This window comes from Battus philenor, unplaced genomic scaffold (genome assembly GCF_028537555.1).
Source record: "Battus philenor isolate CCGP_79_NKW_IND1 unplaced genomic scaffold, ilBatPhil1.0.hap1 SCAF_7, whole genome shotgun sequence".
NCBI lineage: Eukaryota > Metazoa > Arthropoda > Insecta > Lepidoptera > Papilionidae > Battus > Battus philenor.
In genome coordinates, this window is record NW_027181737.1 from 10,277,783 (window position 1) to 10,298,946 (window position 21,164).

The 21,164-nt window shown below is 32.3% G+C and overlaps 3 protein-coding genes across 3 annotated transcripts; 1 reads left to right on the top strand and 2 right to left on the bottom strand.

The window, feature by feature from the left end:
- Positions 1-201: 201 nt before the first annotated feature.
- On the bottom strand, positions 202-2,309 carry LOC137931065 (cuticle protein 19-like). Its single transcript, XM_068774465.1, has 4 exons — positions 2,259-2,309; positions 1,801-1,953; positions 523-689; positions 202-390 (listed from the first exon to the last, which is right to left on the bottom strand). Exons 1-4 carry the CDS (start codon positions 2,268-2,270, stop codon positions 255-257), a joined length of 468 nt encoding a protein of 155 aa, XP_068630566.1. The 5' UTR covers positions 2,271-2,309; the 3' UTR covers positions 202-254.
- Positions 2,310-6,565: 4,256 nt separating this feature from the next.
- LOC137931056 (uncharacterized) lies at positions 6,566-7,777 on the top strand. Its single transcript, XM_068774456.1, has 4 exons — positions 6,566-6,577; positions 6,660-7,217; positions 7,427-7,593; positions 7,697-7,777. Exons 1-4 carry the CDS (start codon positions 6,566-6,568, stop codon positions 7,764-7,766), a joined length of 807 nt encoding a protein of 268 aa, XP_068630557.1. The 3' UTR covers positions 7,767-7,777.
- A 1,404-nt stretch (positions 7,778-9,181) lies between these two features.
- LOC137931201 (cuticle protein 7-like) lies at positions 9,182-11,866 on the bottom strand. Its single transcript, XM_068774610.1, has 5 exons — positions 11,855-11,866; positions 11,547-11,730; positions 10,367-10,446; positions 9,571-9,737; positions 9,182-9,284 (listed from the first exon to the last, which is right to left on the bottom strand). Exons 1-5 carry the CDS (start codon positions 11,864-11,866, stop codon positions 9,182-9,184), a joined length of 546 nt encoding a protein of 181 aa, XP_068630711.1.
- Positions 11,867-21,164: the final 9,298 nt, after the last annotated feature.

Genomic DNA, 21,164 nt, shown 5'->3' on the forward strand with positions numbered 1-21,164 from the left:
TAACTATATAATACGTGCAACTAAACCAAATAAACTCCAGAGCTGTAAAAATAAAAGCTCTAAAAATATAAAACACATTCGCAAGTGAGAGTTAATCTTTATTTGTAAATACAAAAAACAAGTAGTATAGTACGTTTAAGATACAGAAACTGCAAATATTCATATGCTTTAAGGATGTCTATAGGAAATACTGGTCAGAAATATAAGCAGAACATAAAATAGTTTAAAATCTAAATTCAGATTTTATATCACAGTTATTCTTCACTCTTTTCTTCCTCTACTTCCTCTTCTTTTTTCTTTTCTTCTTCTTCTTCCTCTTCTTTATGTGTATATTCCTTTTTGTCATCGTCGTTTTTGTGATGAGTTTCGTATTTAACGTCCGCGTGAAAACTGAAAACAGTAATCATACATGAAACCAATATAATCTAAATACGTGATTGGAGCCATAAACTAAATTTTTGTAGCAAAAAAAAATTAGCTGGTGCTGCAAATGCTAATACGATATATTTTTAGTAAATTTACCCGCTTTTGTCATCCGCATAATAATTTACAATCCTAACCGAACCGTCAGGCTCGTGTAGTGCGTAACGTCCCTTGACAACGTCACCATCGCGGTATTCTTCTTGGGACTTCAAATCTCCTGTGTAGTGGTCATCTACCTTGTACTCGTACTTGAACTTTGGATGAATCTAAAATATAACAATAGTAATTTAATTTCATCATCAACGTTACCGTTTCGGGCGTGGGAGTGGTTTCCACTGCTGGTCTCTACCAAACAATTCTAACAATAACGGTAAGGGCCTGCATCCAGCGTTTTCCGACCACAGAAACACGGTTGTCCGCCCATCGTGTGAGCGGACATCACAAGATTTGTGCTGGTCCGTGGTCTCCACATCATAGTCTTAATCACTTCAACTAACCTTAACGTAACTAACAGTATCATAACCAATAACTGCAAATAAAATTATACATTAACATTACACATAAATTACTTATATTACGCTAATTATATAATTTATATTAGTAAACCTTTACTACTTGTCTCTGTAGTATGTTATAGCACACATATCAGACTCAATTAGTAAAACGTGGCAATAGACAGAACACATGGCTGATAAAATGTAGCTGAACAGAAAAAGACAAAATAAAGCAGTTCTTTCGATATATGACGCACAGTGTAGAAAAAGGTAGGAAGTAATAGGAAAGGTTGGAGGAGCCTTTTACTCTTTCTTCTGTTTCGCTGTAATCCCGGAAGACTTTTACAGCTTCATCAGAACTGAGTTCACGGAAGGGAAGGGTCGGAGAACTTACAAAAAGCTTTTGCTGACATTCTATGGACATACAAACAACAATCTCAGATAAAACACAGGGAATAAATTAAGTAGCAAAATAAATTATGTAGTTTTCGAACAAGTGGCTGTTGATAGATAGAAAAGAATTTCCCTACAAAATAGCATCAGAAATAAAGAGATCCATAGAAGAATTAAAGTGGTTAACATCTTTCAAATACGATGGAATCACGTCGTTTCTAACCGGTTACATTGAAAATGTATGGAAGACCTTCGGCTGAAATGCTGTTGATGAATGGTTGCCTGCAAGAAATAGAAGTTTGCGACAAAGCTGATTATACTTTTAGATTTTTTCGTTTTTAGTTTCTACTATCTTCGTAGTCGTAAAATAAATGTGACGAAATCTACCTAAAGAGGAAAAAGTTATATTTTTTTTCAATACCTATAAATAACAACAAAAAAATCGAATACTGAATAACGTTAATTGTCATAAAATGAAAACTTTTATTACGTAATAATCAATATGATGCCCATCGTCATCGTCACCATCGACAAACACTTTTTCAGCAGGTCCGTATTCGCGTACAACCGTTTGTGACGAATAAGCATAACCATGTTTTTCTTCTGCGACCACGAATGCTACGAGCACAGCGAGACACAGAACCTAAAATATAAATAGATTAAGAAACCATGGGTACACGTTTTTGATCATTGTTGCTAATTAATTATTCTGGAATATATTTAGCTTAAACTTCAGTTAAAATATTACGAAGGACATGGATTCATAACAATTATTAGTAAACATTAAAAAAAATTCAATCAATTGAAATATTTTTTTACTTAAAATCACAACAATTTTATGTAAAACACTGAACTTAGTATTATACTAAAACTGAAACACGGCACTTTTTAATTTTCAGCGCAAAGAGAAATAAACGCCCTTATCAATTATTTTTACTAAAATAATACCTTTAATATCATTGTAAAAAAGATGATTCTGTTATTTTGTTAGATACTGAAATCAACCGCACACTGATAAGGATCATATATTACTTATCGCTTTTATATCGTTTGTAAAGTGTAGCTAATAAAGGAAACCGATTTCCCTATAAGTGGTGAATGATGATGGCCATTTAAAATTATTTGTCGGTTGTAATGTGCTGTTTTTATAATCGTTTCATAAAATTGAATCACTAATACCACCAACAAACAAAGTTTTTTATTTATGTTTTTAGTGTAAAACGAACTTGAAATATTTAATCATTGTTATTATTTTTTTAACCTTGATGTTATAGGAACACGAGAATCTATTTCCATAAGATAAGCCACTAAAAATATCAAAGCATTCTAAGCAAAAAAACTTAATTAAAAGTCGCTTGTTTCTCAGACATGTGTAAGTATATTATATTAAATTCATCTTATAAAGTAACCAAAAAAAATCGTGAATTTAATGATAGTTAATTGATAAAATTACTCAAATACATATTTCTCTTAAAGTAATTTTTAAGTATTCATGGATATCGGTTACAAAAAAATATTTTCTGTGATTTATAATATTAAATATTTTCAAAATACTATGTAGAATATAGTAACTACTAATTTTCTGCTCAGTATCATAGCATAATTTACTACGTATTGATATTCAAGTATAATTATGCCTGTATTGTACTTAGTAATTGAAGCGGAATTTGTAGTTTTCATTGAAAAAACTAACAACTATTATCCTGAATAAAGAAACTACGAACAATGCGTATTGATCGAACGCAGCGCATTGCTTTGGTCTACTTTTATACTTTAAATCATAATATCAACGTTTATGTTATTATTTGCAATAATACAGTATACAGTACTAGGTACTATTGCTGATAAAATAGATAAAAATTAAAAATTAATAGACGAGAAAGCTTTTAGATCTTAAACAATAAGCATTTTTTTAACTGTACATAATAATTCAATGTTTATATTTAAAGGATTATATAGAAAGGATATTACAAAAGCGTTTTAAATAAAGTTCAAAAATCAATTTTATTCGTAACAAAAAGAAAAAGATCCCATGACGAAAAGCCGTACATGACGGCTTAAGTGCGTAAATATTATTGTGATCCAGTTTGAAGCCTAAACCGAAAATTCCGGCGTACACAACAAATACGAAATCGTATATTAAATAAATATTTTTTTCGCTAAAGAAAAATCTATTAAAAATTGCATATACTAAATATTGCAATACACGTTGTTTGTGGTGCAATTACAACAGGTGTTAACAGTAAATGTAGATATCGAAACCGCCTCTTTTTTATATCGTTTCGGATATAATATAACAACACAAGTGAATCGAGGCCTTAATGAAACATTTAAATGTAACTCCATTCAACTTGTAGTTGTGTATATAATAAATTTCGCAAAGTTTGCTACCAAATACTTTCGATCTATAATATTTCTACAAATAGTTATTATATAAATTTATAAAACAATAATAACTTTATAAAGTGTTTTCGGACGCTCTGGAGTAGTGTGAATAGTAGTGAAATCAACCCAAATTTTTTTTAATACCAATGATGCGGTTACAGGAAATTTAGTAATCATGTTAAAAAAAATATGTGGTTCATGGCTTATTCGAGTAGCGCAGACCGACGCTCCTTACGATTAAATAGCAAAAAGTACGATAGCATTGACATTGCATTAAGGTCACTTTCAATACTCGGTAAAGAACGAGTATTTACAGGGTTAGTGACTTCTACGGTCTTTAATTATATGCCAAATAGTTGATCTAGATTATAATTTGAACAAATTTTCTTTTAATAAATAGCACTAATAGAAATAATACTACGTTATTAACCATATAATGATAATAAAAAATATTTGGTTTAAAAACGAACACACGTCGCTTTTATTCTGAAACAATGAAAACATTCAACAAAAAACATTCAACTTCATCGTACATAACTTTTGAAGTAAATATAAATAAAAATAATATTAAACTTACTACTAAATTATTAATCGGTAATTTGTAATTTCTTTTTTATGGTCGCATTGCAAGCACAGAATCGTGTGATAAGTGAATAATAAAATGATGATGATTGGTATATAACAAGTAAAAAGCCTTGGTATAACAATTGTACCTTTAAATACATAAACTAATCGATTTTTTTCTTGTTTTGAAGTGGAGAAATCCTTGATATTCAAGATACCCTGCCTCTCGGGGGAGGAAAGAGATATGTGAACCTAAACTAACCTAACCTAAGTTGTCCCATCTTCTGTTAAGCTTATAGACAAGCACTGCAAGGCATCGGTTTCCGCCAAAGAAAGTAACGATGACCAGTCTTACGGTGTCCGCATCTAGCGACCTAAACTATGTCGCCGGTCCATCCAGTGCGGGGCCTATCCACGCCGCGTTTATATTACCCATCAGGTTTATTATAATATAAATAATGACAATTTGTTAAATTAGACATAAAATTGAACTAAATATTACAAGATAAGAGATATAAGGTAAAGTTAAATACAGAATGAATGAATGAATTGAGGAAAATAAAAAATATGACGTGTGTTATAATTTGCCGCCAAATAATGCTCTCCCAATATTGTGTTCTGGTCAGGACACCGTTTGAGTCAAAACGCAAGATTTTATATTTGAAAATTCCCGTACATAATGGATATTATGAGAAAGGCATAAGTATTTTGGTCAGGTGAACGCTATTGTAACTTTATTTAATGCAAAAAAATATTTGCAGTGTTATGTAATCTATATATATATATATATGTATATATATATATATATATGTATATATATATATATGTATATATATAAATATATAATTATTTTAAAGATAACCGTAAGCCGAGGTGCACATTTTCGAATCAGTCTGTAGCTAAAATGTTGATTAGGACATAAAGACTACATTTGCATTAAATTTAAATATTAATAGGAAGCATGGAACGGAACCAATTACGTGTTAGAAATATTTAATTATTTGCAATAAAGTCAACCGTTATGTGCATGGCCATACATATATACATACACACTGTTTTAAAATCTCTATTCGTTATGCATTTATATTTTTATACAATTTAAATTATTTTTAACTTGTTATGTACTATTGAAAATAAGTTTTTGTAGTTTATGATGAAAGATTAAGAAGCAATGAAACATTCTTATAAATTAGCGAATGACAGATGAATACCGTAAAATATATAAAAACGTTCGTTATGGGAAAATCCCCATACTAAGTTCTCAAAAGAACGTTCATTTTATTGTTACTACACTTACAAAACTTTAACAGAAATATGAAATTTGGTCTAGGGCCAAAACATCCATACTGTATAACTTCTTTATAAGAAATAATATCTAAGAATTTTTTTGGTGGAAGAATGAATATTACTAACTTTCCAGTGAACGTCCTGCTACATATATGTAACTTTTATAAAATAATTACATAGAAGTCATATGAAATTCTAATTATTATTTACAGCAATAGTATGTAAGAAACTGCTAAGTATAAAAATACACTTGTTTACATCATAGGTTAAATATATACTAGTTGAGAATATTTTTACATTTAACGGTTTCTTATTTATTTCATGTTTTCGTAAATTAATTGTAATTCCTCTTTATACATAAAAAAAGTCGAAAGATTAGTTTGATATTTAATTTCAAATGACTTGATAAATTTTGAATTGTCTTTAATTGTTCTAACAAATGGAATAAACCTACATCTCTACATCGATTTCAGTAGTAAGTTAAAAAATAAGGTTAAAGAGGTTAGGCGGACATGGCATATAAAATTAAGATGTTAAAGATCTCTTATTCTTAAATAAACTAAAAAGAGAATTTTGTTCCAATTAATATTCTGAAAACATTCGCTTTACAATTTTCTAAAAAAGTGCAAATATGTAGAAAACGGCGCACACCGCTTGAATACATAATTAATAGTCTAATCAAGTCTTCATGAAAACCGTATATCGGCCTATTTTTTACATTTTTGATGCCTTTTTGGGGATTTTTTGTATGAAATCAAATTGCTTGATAATTTTTGTCATAATATTTTAGAGCTAATTACACGCTTTATGATACAAAAAGAACTATAGTTACAACCTTCACATTGGTTACATAAATTACGTCATGTGAAGTGTGCGCGTGCCGTGGGTTACAAGTCTGACGCCTCAAGCAGTAGTAGATTGATACCATTTCTCTCGCGTAACGTCTCCGGTATATATTGGGCATTAAACCTATGCTAATTCATCAGTTTCACCGCGGAAGCCAAAGAAGAAAGACCAACATGCTAGCTAAAGTTAGTATTTCGATATCAATGAAATAAATCATTGGTGCATCTTATTTCATCTTAAGTATTAATATAATAATTTAATTTTCAGATTTTATTATTAACCGTTGCCATATCGGCTATAACATGCCAGGAGTACAAGTACAAATTAAAACCGGTTGTTCAGCATGAGCAGCCAAAGGAATACATCAAGGAGTTTAAGTATCCAGCTGAGCGTATTCCCTATGTTTATCAACAAGAGCCTGCTCCAATTCGCGAAGAAGATAATCAACCTCAGCTTGAAAATCAATACCGTCACGAAAATGGGCATGCGATATCATCACAGAGCATTGTTCATAAGCAACCACAACCGGTTCAGGAGTCTCAGGAAAACCTGTCGGAGTATTCGCCGGAAGCAGTAAACTACAAGCAATATTTCCAAAACTTTGAGAGTTCTCATCAGCCTGCTCCTCGTAAGCCTGCAGTTCAAGCTATTCGTCATCAGTTACACGCCCTTCCCGGACCTGTGCGCTATGAACCCCAGCCGCATTATATCCAACCTAATGAATTGTCTTCCTCTCATTATGCCCCCAAGGCTTCAAAAGCTCCCGTGAATAACAAAGCTGAAGCACCTAGTCACGATTCACACGAGGAACTCATTGATTATTACGTAAGTTCTTCACTAACAGCTACCTTACATAATCCGTTTATTTGTCGACGGACGTCCGGCGTTCGATTTATAGATACTTTCTACTATTTTATTTGCATCGCACTTTATCCATTTAAATTTCGAACCAGATCATATGTAGCATTGGAATAGCGCTGTGTGAATAGTAATAAAATTCCAAGACGTTTTAATAAATGATCTCTATGTTTTAGGCATACCCTAAATACCAGTACGAATACAAAGTAGAGGACCCACATACCGGAGACAACAAATTCCAACATGAGATTCGTGATGGTGATAGTGTAAAAGGAGTGTACTCTTTGCAAGAAGCCGACGGCTCTATCAGAACTGTTGAATACAGCTCTGATAAGCACCACGGGTAACCAACTTTTTTAAATAACACTTTTTTATAAGTTCTCTTACTGTAATGATCTCAAACGTCAATAAATGTGATATTTTACAAAAAATTATTTCTTTTCCAGTTTCAATGCTGTCGTGAAGCACTCTACTCCAGGTCAACATGTCCAGATCGAGAGTCATCATGAAAATTAATATTTATTATTAAGTGTTTATTTAATTTTATATTCTTTGATCATTTGTTACTAGATGTGTAATATGAGTAAATTATTTCCTTCAAACTTTCAATATAAAGCATAATTATACAAAAATAATCTTTTTCGCACTTTCACCTCCACTGACCATACCACTAAAAATTACAGACTCTTTTCTGACATATAAAAATTTTTTGAGCCTAAGACAAAGATCCAAAAATTAATATTCAAACTATAAGGAGAAAGCTTTTAACTCCATTTCTATCGCTCATGTTTTGACAAAGTTTACATAATCAATTTGTTACTATGCGGAACTCAAAAGCACACATAAAGATACGATATAATACTAAACAGTAAATTGTTTCTAATCTCATGTTTTTCGTTAAATATTTTAAGACTTTTAAATATATTAAGAGAGAGATATTTCAGCTATCCTGAACTTTTTAAAAGAGTAATTTAGACTTCTAGCTTCTACCAAACGATTCGTTTAACCTCACTCATTACTTTTTTATTATATTTAATGAACAATATGTAAATCTTAAGATTTCTAGAAATAACATTTGATTTAAATTAAATTTTGAAAACTTTAATTTTAAAGGTTATTAAATTAAAAATGTAGCCGAAAAACATTAACAAAAATTCAAGTTTTGCACAGAGTGACATTTATTCTTTATTCGATCAATGAATGATGAACACTTTTATACAACCCGAGAGTGTCTGTTGTTCAACGAACAACGATGACCTCTCGGTCTTTAGCTCCTGAACCACGTTGATGGTGAGCTTTCTTGAGCCTACTTCTGAACCGTAGCCTTGGCTAATGAAAACTTCTTTATCGGTTTGGGTGTGAGTTACGTATAGGGAGTTTCAGTTTCGGGATATTCTCTCCATAGCAAGGACTCAGGGAGTGCACTACATCCATCATACAAAATTTAGTCATAGGAGAAAGAATAAAAGCCTTTAGTTTATGGAAATAACAATATATTAATTTACATTATTTTTAGTAGCAAAAACAAAAGTCCTTGAACAGCACCGTAGCAGGCAGAATATTTTACGTTTCATAAAATGCATACAAAACTAAAAATTACTTTTACGTTAAAAGTAAAAACACACGTGGAAAACTTACAAACTAAAAGAAAATATGATACAAAAGCACGAGTAATACCTTTCAAAATAGATACTGATGGCAAAAATGTCTTAAAGTTTGGACTTGGAGTCCCAGTATGGATACACCTTATGAAACGTATAGCCTCTAAGCAAACCAATGCTCACAATGCATACCAATGTGCAGCCCGTTTTACACCATAACCACGAAGATTTTTAGTCCCGTTGTTGCATTCCGTCCGTGCTTAAAGTACATTATACGCGAGTAATAAATAATGGTCGTTAGTTAGCAATTTCAGAGAAACGTGCAGTTCTCTAGCCGAGGAGGTGGCCGTGTCCGTAAGCCGGGGCGGCGACCACGGCATGCGCGGTGGCTGGATGGGCGGCATGTCCTTGTCTGCGTACTACTGCGTTGAACCTACACAGAATGTAATGTCCATTCAATTTAACAGTTCTACCTTTAAGTTCTTAGTTAGAGAGTAACGCAGATTTTCAGAGATTCAGATATTCAAAAATCGAACATCTACTAAGTAATGAACCAAAAGTTTTAAGAGAAGTTTTATTTTAAAATGTAATATTGGCAAGTAATTAACTACTAAATTTCAGAAATTAAAATAATATTACATGGCTGCTCGTGTATGGCAACTAAACATTTTGGATCATTTATCATAATTATTTGATGTAGTAATAATTATTATAATTACCCGTTATGGTCATCTGCGGTGTAGTCTACGGTACGGACAGTGCCATCAGGCTCGACTAGGGAGTATTGTCCTTTCACAACGTCACCATCGCGTGCCTCCCACTGGTTCTTCTGATCTCCGGTGTGACCATCAGCAACTCCGTAATTGAATTGGTACCTGGGGTGTGACTGCAAGAACGTAATATTTTTTACTACTATCCGTTATTGTGACAATTTTATTTGTGAAACAAATACATCAGGGTACAGTTTTAAAGAGCAAGATGAGAGCGCTAATTTATTTGACTGTTGCTTCAGATGGAACCCCAAGCTATCGTTACACGAATGTTTTATGTGATTTTCAAATTTTAATGCCAACAATTTTAGTTTAGATGTCAGAGGCAATAAAGGTAATAATAATTAACAGCAATAGCAAAAATAATTAATTTTTTATAGCTCAAACATTAATAATTAAGTGTTCGTGTAATCTACTTTGTCATTTTGATTCGTCAAGTAACCAAAGAATTTAAATTATGTATCATATTTAATGGCGAACTTAATGCCGAAAGCTATCTCTACCAGTTATCTCTATTCGAGTGTGCAGAGATAAATTAATAAAGGTGGGTAAAGTAAGTTAATTTCTGAAACTGAAAATAATCACACAAAAACACCTTACAAATATATTAATGGCTACTACTTGATATAATTATATAAAAATAAACCAATATATATGTACACAAATATCTACATATACATATACTATTTATGTAAATACCATAAATTATAATAAAATAAACAATTATGAAGGATGATAAACTTACATAGATCTCGACAGGGGCGGCGTGGGCGATAGGCGCGGCGCGCAGTATAGGCGCCGCGTGCGCAACCACTGCGCCGTGACCTGCAATTATTTCATATGCACTAGTTAAAATAATATATTCACACATATAATATAGTCTGTCGTTGTATTGATTATATGAGATTACGTTTTTAAAAAAGAGTTAAACATTTCTTCATCGTCATTTAAGCCGTAGAAAATCAACCGCTGTACATAGGCTCCCAATTTCCAAAAAGACCATTTAAAAGCCTTTATCTTAGTACTTGTGGACGGCCCCCACGTTTGTGGGTCCGTCATTACCACTATCGGTTCTGCGCTGCTGGGCTGGCCACTGCTACATTGCAACAAGTTCTTGCAGTTTTTACCAGAGTTCACACAACTTTACAGGTCTGCGTTACCAAGATTCCTGTAGGATTTACTTAACTTTGATTTTTTGACTATTGTAAGAAAAAACTGACGTAGAGAAGTGAAATCGATACAATAAAAATTAAATGCTTAAACTCATTAAAATCGATAGTGGTTAACATCCGTAATAATGTCTAGTTAAATTTGTATATAAACTGTTCAATTTTTAGTGGCATCATTTCTTGTAATACGATTTTTCAAAAGCACACGAAGGTAAATTGGAGAATTACGAATCATCTGGGAAGAGTGTATAAGACTAAAAATGAAGTATCCTCTGATCTGAATACTAACTGCTGGTTAAATAGAATAGGCAGAATTTATTGTGAACTTTATTTGTTATAATTGTCTGTTATTCTACCTTAGATTTATCTATCAATTACTTTTTTATTTATAATCTCTAATAAGCGCTAAGTAAAATACTCGTATTTGTGTTGATTTTTTATAATTTTCCAATTTTTGCATATTTATCGGTGGAAGCTTGTAATCAGTTGATTTCATTCTATATTTTGTCTAGTCTATATTTGTATGTACTACTATTCCTATAAGAAATTTATGGTGGAATCCTATGTCCAGCAGTAACTGCAATCATGATGATGGTGATGACGATGATGATTGTCAAATTGTTAATTAATCTTTAAGCTTTCCTTGAATATTAAATAAGTAAAAAATATAAATAAATGAACGGTAGTACACACGTCAGGTTTTTGCCTATGATTTGTTATAAAAACATTAAAAAAAATATATATTGTCAGCATTACCCAATCCCAAACCAAATGAGGACGCATATGCCGGGGCAGCTAAAGCAGGCGCGGCGTATGCAGGGGCAGCATAAGCAGCAGGAGCTGGATGTCCCAGGACTATGCTCTGTGAAGAGATAGCTCCGTGCGGACTCGCGATCAGACCGCCATGAACAATGCTCATAAGAGCACACACAACGACAATCTGAAACAAAGAATCACTTTAGGTATTACAGATGTAACTAAAAATTGCAAAACGTTTAAACTTAGTTCATATTTTTGTAAGGTTTATCTTCAATGTTATTGATTGAAGTTTATTTGGCGGTTACCTTAGCAAACATTTTCTAAGAATTATTGTTTGTGTTTGGCACGATACTTCACGTTAAGCACTAAGGCTTGATGTGTACTTTAATCTAAGATAACCACGTTTATATAGGGCCGTAGGTCCTAGGCACACACTAGGGCTTGTCTAAAGTACTCCAAGCAAGCGCAGGAACCTACATGTACGTATGTATAATGGGCGGTGTCCGCGAACACACCAAATCTTACGTCAGAATATTATGGACAAGGTTCCATTAAATTTACTGAGATATCTTGAAAGTTTATTATGTTTTATAAGAACTTCTTTGTCAAGGGTTGAATTTTTGTTTTCCGTGTACTACTAAAGAATATTGTTCGTCACATACGTGGTACCTTAACATCGTTTAGTCTTCGCCACACGTTCGAGATATTTATCCTAAGCTTACTGATCACCAGAAGACGCGACATAAATTATCCTTTTACTTCTTGAAAATTAGGAATCTTATCGAACTTTTTCCAAATGTTTAAGCCGTTTAAAACTTTCGTCGCAAAAAAGTCCTCAAAGGATCTACCAAAAGAGCTGTTTTTAAGAACTTATATTTATTAATAAAAGATTTAATGAAATATAAAATAAATTGCCCAGTTGTGGTTAAAAATAAATAATGAAAACTGTTTGTATAATCGTTCGAATCTCTTTTTAATGGGTCTACTTAATACAAAATTGCATTAAAGACATCTTTCAGTTAAAATAAGAAAATGAAACAGAGAGTCATGGTATTAGCCAAAATGTTTATTTCTAAATAAGTTAATTTTCAACTTAAAAATAATTAATCATAAAAATAGAGCGGAGTTTTACAAACGATTTTTAGATGGAATTCTTCCTCAACAGCTTATAAATAGGTAAGTAATTACACGAATTGCTAATAGAGCAGAACATATTTTCCCAACGTTATCACCTAAATAAAAATAAGAAGATCCAATACAGGTACAATTTGGACACTTCACAGTCTAAAAAATATTTCTATATATGTATTTTCCAATAGAACATAAGTTTTATTTTCACAATTGGTCTTTCCAGGAACAAAAATAACAGATATAGTTCTGCGGATTGGCAAGTCTAGGTGGTAGTAGATACGCCAGTAAGCGCGCACAAAAGGTGGCCGCTGGGATTTTACGGTTCGGGGGTAGAGACCATAGGCCGACAAGTGTAGCGAAGGACATCGTCGGAAGATACTGGATGTAGGAATCTTTCAATCACTCTTATTAGAAATCTATGAGAGAGGCCCATGTCCCCCAGTGGCTGAAATAATATTACTCCTGTAAATCCTAACAATGTAGTTAAATAAAAAACACTTTCGAAAAAAACATGTAAATTAACAAACCTTTGAAACTCTTTTCAAATTATCTATTTTTTTATAATTCAAGGTAAAATACTGTAAAAAATATATAACAACATTCATTCATTGGTACGTACAATACGTCGTAAGGTGTATCAATGAAAGGTATTTAAAAATATTTTTAACACGATAACAGAGTCCATATTTTTCTAACGGATATATATTTCAACCAATAATTGGTATCAAAACTAAGTTCATACGGATATCTACGAGAACAGAGTGTGGAATATATTAAAGTACCGCACATTGCAATAGTGGTCTACAATTTTATAATGTTGACAGGTACAAATTGTGTAACTGTGCCAGGGACTCATTACGAGAAATTCTCTTGGCAGCTTATAGCTATAAAGAGCTTTTTTATAAGTGTTATATTTTAATCGAACAATAAAACCGCTATAAATACCAATTGATTTTGATATTACAGATATTTACATTAAACTAATTGCCCCGATAGTTTTCGTGCTGGCAGAAATTTCTTACAGCCTGTCGATTCCCAATGGAAAAAAAAATGTAACATATTTCAGAGTAACCACTATTGATAAAATACTTCTTCTTCTTTTTCTTCCTTCCCTTTTCCCTTTATTTGGGGTCGGGTCTCCTTATCAATTTGCGCCAGGCCACTCTATCCTGGGTTGTACCTGCATCAAGTTGAAGGGTTTCCAGCTCCTTTCTGATATTAGACCACCACGTAGCTTTTGGACGCCCTCTCCCTCTTGGGAATACTGGGAGGCTTAAGGCAGTTTTTAGCACGTGGTCATCTGGTTTCCGTTGAATGTGGCCATACCATCGTAATCTTTTTTCCTGTAATTTGCTGGAGATCGGAGCTACCTTAAACGAGCGTCTGATATATTCGTTCCGTATTTTGTCCATTCTAGTGACGCCACCCGACCATCTAAGCATCTTCATCTCATTGACATGAAGTGTTTGCTCGTGTCTCTGACTTACAGTCCAGCATTCCGAGCCGTAGAGCATAGCTGGTCTGACAACTGCTTTGTAGACTTTACCCTTGGTCTTAATGGACATACAGTTATCACATAGAACGCCTGACACTTCCCTCCACTTCATCCATGCAGTTTTTACCCTGTTCTTGACATTGATAAAATACGTAAAAAACAAATTAATTTAATTTGTGATCGCTAAATACTCGTAATAACAGAAGCAGCAGTTAAACAATAAATTTGCAGCGCGTAAACTGTGCAAAGCGCAATATTCATAGCAAATTGTCAAAAAAATTTCAACTATTACCATATTTTTTTTAAGTATCTGTACATTGTACTTAATATTTTTTATCCATAACAAGCTTTAACAAAGTATTAAGAAACCTATAAAAAAGATGAATTAAATCTATAATCGTAGTCGAGTTGTAGCTTCATAAAAAAACAGGCATTCTCTTATGAAAGCTCTAGAACAATCCTTTTCTGTTTTCTACTTTATTATTATCTGATTGTGTAAAGAAAGTATTATAAAAGAAATGCAGCAACAATCTTGAATCATACGCAAGATTACTTTAATTTTCAAATTATCATAACCTCCCACAACCACGCCCACCTGACATAGATTCTGGTGAAGGCCCTCCGCTTTCACATATATTAAACTTTTAACTTTAAATTACATTAAAATTTAATCGCTAAATAAACACAAGAAAAGTCAATATTTAACAAAAACATAGTTCTATATTTTATATTTTCGTGACTACAAAACAGCTGCTGACTGCTGCTGTGTTAACATAAAAATCAGTAAATTTTTATTGTTTTTAAATACCTCAAATCTATGTTCTCACAATCATTCCACGTGAGCTACATCGTTTGTATAGAACATAGTTAATATAGATAATAAGAGTTTAAAGATAATCTGTGGTTGTGAAATAAGAAATATTTTTTTCTCTTCAGACTCTTCTATGTATGTCGGTTACTATGTTGTCCTTTTTTATATGACTCGTCGCTTATATCGATGTTTATTACAGTTCATCTGAGTGTTATCACAGTTGTTAATATATTAACCAAAACCAGTTCCGTAGCCTTGTCTCAGTTGACAGGCTATTATTACAACGTTTATGACTCATCTACTCGATGTCATTCACCTACCGCAGAGTGTTTTAATATGTAAATCAGTTAAATAACTTGATACATATCTATAAAAGCCACAGTTGTACTATATCACTACTATGCTAATGTTTTAGATCACGCTGTAAAAAATGTTAGCGTAAAAAGTAAAGTAAAAAAAATATTCGCCGGACCCTGGCACACCAAGTCTGATCATTGAGACTCAGACTTCTTTCGACTGACATGTTGATGATGATGATTTTAAAATGTTATAAATATATATAAAATATTTCATGACATCCAGAAACCGGGGAGTAATTTTATATCTTTATTATTTTTTATATCTAAAGACATAACAGATTGATATACACCAAAATTATGCATTAATCAACGTGTAAAATTTTCATTTACTAGTGACTTATGACGACTTATTACGAATGATGGTTATCATTCGATATCTAATTTAACTCCGTATTTTGGGAATAATCGACATATTCGGTGTATTGTAACATATTAGATTAATTTTATACGTATGTTTCGAAAGTACAAAGAACCTATATCCTTGAATCTCGGAATAGTAGCCTTTACTTGTTCACCTTGCCATATGTGTTACAATTGTAGTACTTGCTTTTTAAACGTTATACAGGGTGTTTGGTTAAAAATATAAAAGCTTTAAAGGGGCGAATGTATAATTCATCTGTCAGCAAAAATCTTTAAAGCTTTTACACCTATAAACAACTACTTTGTATGCAATGATCACTCTGAAATTAGTCACTTGATATTATTTTATATTGATATGCGACAAGCATATAGCTTCTGGCGGTACAAAGTCTCCTTGGATAGATCGTTAACATCGTTAATAACAACACTTTTTCTTGTTACCATTATGCTACTTATTATTTCTGAAACCATTGATTTTTGTAAAAGGTGTACCATACTCTAATTGACAGCAAATGTGCTATATTTATCCCTTTAAAGCTTTTACACCTATAACAATTCACTCTGTATAGTGAACTTTCCGCCGTTTCTACAAATGGTTCTTAGGTTGAATATAGAATCACTATTAAATCAGAGCCTTTATAAAATTTGGGGTTAGGGCATTTTATACCCATGTTTAGCTTAAACAATTTCATGTCAATGTGGAATGAAATTCTTTACTCTTATTTTAAAGACTAACTACAAACCTAATACACATTTAAGTTTTATTTAACAGTATACTTGGAACACAGCAAAAACAAAACATTTAATATTATTATCCATTCAATATTATGTATCTGATAGAAACTAATTTCAAAATAGTTTTGTTTTCAATTTTGTTTATGTAAGAATTATTTTAAAATCATCCTTAGTTAGGAACACGGAGAGGAATAAGCTTTTGATTTCTCTACAAGAAAAAATGAGATGAGGTGCGGAGATTCACAGACGAAAGAACGCATTACAAAGTAATGAACATAGTCAAGCGCATTGGCTAGCTGAATTGGCAGTGGGCATACCACGTAACAAATGGCCGATGGGATCTTTCTAGAATGAAGACCACAAACTGGCAAGCGCAACACAGAAAGTCCACTCACAAGGTGGACAGACGTTGTATGCAGGCCACTTCTAACTGGTCATTTCGAGAATCTGTGGTGAAGCCCTACGGACAGCAGTGGACGTTCGACGGCTGAAGTGATAATGGTGATGACTTGGGGCCAAAACATTTGCATTAAAGCAAGTATTGTTTTCTTTGTTTAAATATTGAATTTCTAATTTTTTTCAGTAATAATTAAAAACATAATATTTATTCGCAGAATAATTTTTAATATCATTAAACAATTTTGTATTATATTATTATAACACTCTTAATTTTTAGGTCAAAAATAATATTATCATGCAAAATTTATTTATGCTTGTTTTCTAATATATTCTATTATAATATCACATTTACGAATATTGTAAATTATGCAAAAAAAAACTTGTTTCAATGTATAACGTGCGAAAAGAGAAATTTATTTATGTTGCATGCCATTTATAACTATCTAACGTATGTTATGAATTCATTGAATAAAATTATCCATAGTGTAACATTGAGTAGTAACTACTAATCATTCCATGGATTAACCGTAAGAATATCGAGTCTATCGTGTTGTAGGGAGAAGAACCGGGTATTATATTCGAGGCTGATGACTCGCATAGGTTTAAGGTTGCCTCCTTGCAAAAATATGACATTCAATTTCACTGATGACACTATTCTAGCTATCTACCCAAATTTTAAATGATCTTACCAATGTTGCTAAAGAAACCCGTTCTAAATATGTGCTGATGTTCGATTTTAACTGGCCTTAAATTTTCTAAATAATTTATCGATATTTTGCTATTATACTTTCTTCTTTATTTCATCTTTTCAGCCCATAGACACCCACTGCAAGACATAGGCTTCTCTTAAAGATGAGTACTACTCTGGAAACTTGTTTGAAAGTTGTGACAACCCCATATAATGAATGCACAAAGTGTGAATTATATAGGTATTCCGGGAATCGAGCCCGTGACCTACGATCGCAATTCTCAGTCTTTTGGTATTTTTTCACCTTAGAAATGTGGTCTTTCAGTATATTTGTTTCTTACAAAACAATCGGTTAATGAGAGAGTGAATCCGACTTAGAATACGTCACCGCCATATCGTTAGGGATTCTACGTGTCTGACATAAGTGACCAAACAGGACTAGATTCCATGAGAAAATAAGGCTGTTTTTGCAATTTAATTTTTTTAATCTTCTTTTATAAATGTATAACAATAGATTTTTTGTTAGTTTTTTTTGTGCTGTTTGTTCTCTATCGTGAAGACGCAAGTAGCACCCTCTATCCAGAAGAACCTTAAACCCTACTAACCAAATTTATCTAAGCTCTTACCCCATCTTGTTAAATTATTTTGATCTGGAATGGTTGTTTATAGTATGTACATATTTTAGGTAAAATTCTAGTTTAAATTTTGTAATAAAAATATACATTCAGAATAATTACCTAAAAATGGGTAAAATGAAAACTTAGTAAAGTTTTGAATCAGGCCACATATCCGATTTCTTTAAAACATCAGTAGCTATATAAAGCTAGCGGATTTTTATGTTGGAGCGGCTGGAAGCAGGCCATATAGAGTCCAGAATCGATGGACGTCGGGTCCTTAAGGATCTGGAGTGAAGACCATGGACTAGTAAGCACAAAAGAGAACAATCTTCCACAAGGTGAACAGATGACCTTGATGTCGTCGGTAAATACTGGATGTATGCTGCTTTATGTCAGTCTTATTGGATATCTACGGGGAAGCCATGTTTGAAGATGGAGTCTTAGTTTGAATTTTTATTTATTAAATTCCTTCACTAATTTTTAAAAATAACTTAATTTTACTCGGAATCATTTTAACTATTAACCAATATAATATATTCTTTTATTACCGGTAACATCAAAGACTTATCAAGGCCAGTTTCAACCGGCCTTATTGGGACTCTATGGAAAGGCCTATGTCCAGCTGTGCATCCTATGGTTGAAGTAATGATGGTAATCATGATCAAATTGATTTCTATAAATGTTATCAACAGCAAAATCAATCTTTACTCCTTCTAGTTTAAGATTCCACACATAGTTGGTCTAGCATATATATTCCTGTAATGCGGACACATAAAATTTTATCTGTTTTAATTTATCAGATATCGTGCGCATTTTTCACTTATAATGGCGGTAACAAGAAATTTACACTGTTCGGTAAAAAAATTCTGCTGGCTGATTATTATGGGCGATATTGATAATTTTTTTATGACTTAAACAGAAAACATAAATGAACCTATAAATAACGAATACCTATTTTATAAAAAGTTCAATGGCGCTAACCAATATCTTGAAGAAATAATGTCAAATTAGTATTACTTTGATGACACTGAAAATAGTCACGTAGAGCATATAATTGTTTTTGTATGACGTCATATAATATCGATATTCAACTTACACAGGGATGTACTTTGTTTGAAAAATATGAAGCAATCAAAAATCGTTTATTATAAACGATTTTTTAACTGCCTTTCTCAATATTATTAAATGAAGTTGTCTAAGAATAGATCACATACTAATACTTTAATTTATGAACCGATAATGTAGATAATAAGATTCAATTAAATTGACAAATTAATATCTTCCTCTTTTTAACTGATAGATACCCCCTGCAAATCTTAAGCTGCACGCTTCCAGTGACTTCCTATCCCTTATCTTTGTCATCGGTCCTGTTATTGGGGGACCTATCCACGACGTACCAACTCATGCACGTCACTCGAGAGCGTTTTGATATACTAAAAACTATTAATTATCTGTGGATCTCCTCATTTCTAAATATCTAGCAGATTAACTCCGAGCAAAACTCTCTCCATTCGTTTTTGGATGACATTAAGACTTCTTGCAAGGCGCACCGCAAGCGATCACCTCTCGAATCTATAATATAAAGTATAATAAGTATAATATAGTATAAGTCAATTTAATAAATAAATAAATACTAAGCAAAATATTTCCTATGTTAAAGTAGAATTGTGGCAAATATGTACCGACTTTTTGTATTAAATACAATATCAAGTTATTATATTAGTTATTACTTAAACATTGTAATAGAAATTAGGCCGATCCGGCTTCGATCTAAAAAAAATATTGAATGCGCCGCTGCGTGTCACTCCATCGTTGCAACAATGCTCGCCGTGTCACGGCCGCGCCCAGTAGTGAATGTCCGTGGAATGCATGCGTTACCTAAATAAAATGTAACGGCCCAACCATAGACTATAATAGATTTTCATGTATAACTAATCTTAAGATTGATCTTAAAGAATTAACCTTACATTTTGATCATACGCACATGTCTTAGTGCTGATTTCATTTTAACACTTTATCTTAAATTTATAATAGTATCACGTTCATAATATTTCTAAAAAAGAAAGAAAAAAAAACATCCTAAATCGAGCAGAACTAACAAACTAACTGGGAATCAATGATTCAAACCCAGATATTGTCCTTGATATTTAGTTACATTATATAATTAAAAGATATAAATGAAAAGTTATTTATATGACATTATACCTAAATAATACTTCCGATAAATACTAGATAAATACTATATCAAACAACTTCAAAATAAAATGGTGAAGTTAACTTATTCTGATTGGAAATCAATAATTAAATCCCCCGTTGTATCTATGATATAAATATATATATACATATATATATACATATATATATACATACATATATATATATATATATATACATATATATATATATATATAGTTTCAATTAGATAATGAACAGAGATAAACGTTGCGTAAATGTAAATGAGATCTTAATAACAGATATAAAGGTTTTCAGTAATAAAATGATCATTTAAATATAGCTTATTCGTCCTTGCAAAGTTATTCATTGCGGACATTCCCATTTGCTCCAGTTTCTGAGGCTTGAACACTTTCACTCCCATTGTGAGATTATTTACGCAACGGTGTACATGTTTTCTGTGTCAATGTTAAATAATAATTACGATCGTTCGATTATAAATTCGGTGTATACATTCACTATGGCCAGTGATTAGATAATTGATTGATCTAATAACGTGTATTAGATTTGAGCTCTGAATGAAGTTCCGGCTATAATTACTGTACGGAATTCTAGACATGCGTTTACACATCATCATGTCTATATCATATCCTTCAAGAGACAAACAGCGTATCTCAGTAAATTATATATCACCTATTTCTATGCCAAACTTAATGTTTGGTGAACGCGGGGGTAATAAGGTTCTGGAGTGAAGACCAGGAACCAACAAGCGCAACGAAGGCGCATTGAGTCCACAAGGTTTGTAGACGACCTTTTTAAGGTCGTCAGAAGACGCTGGATGCAGTATG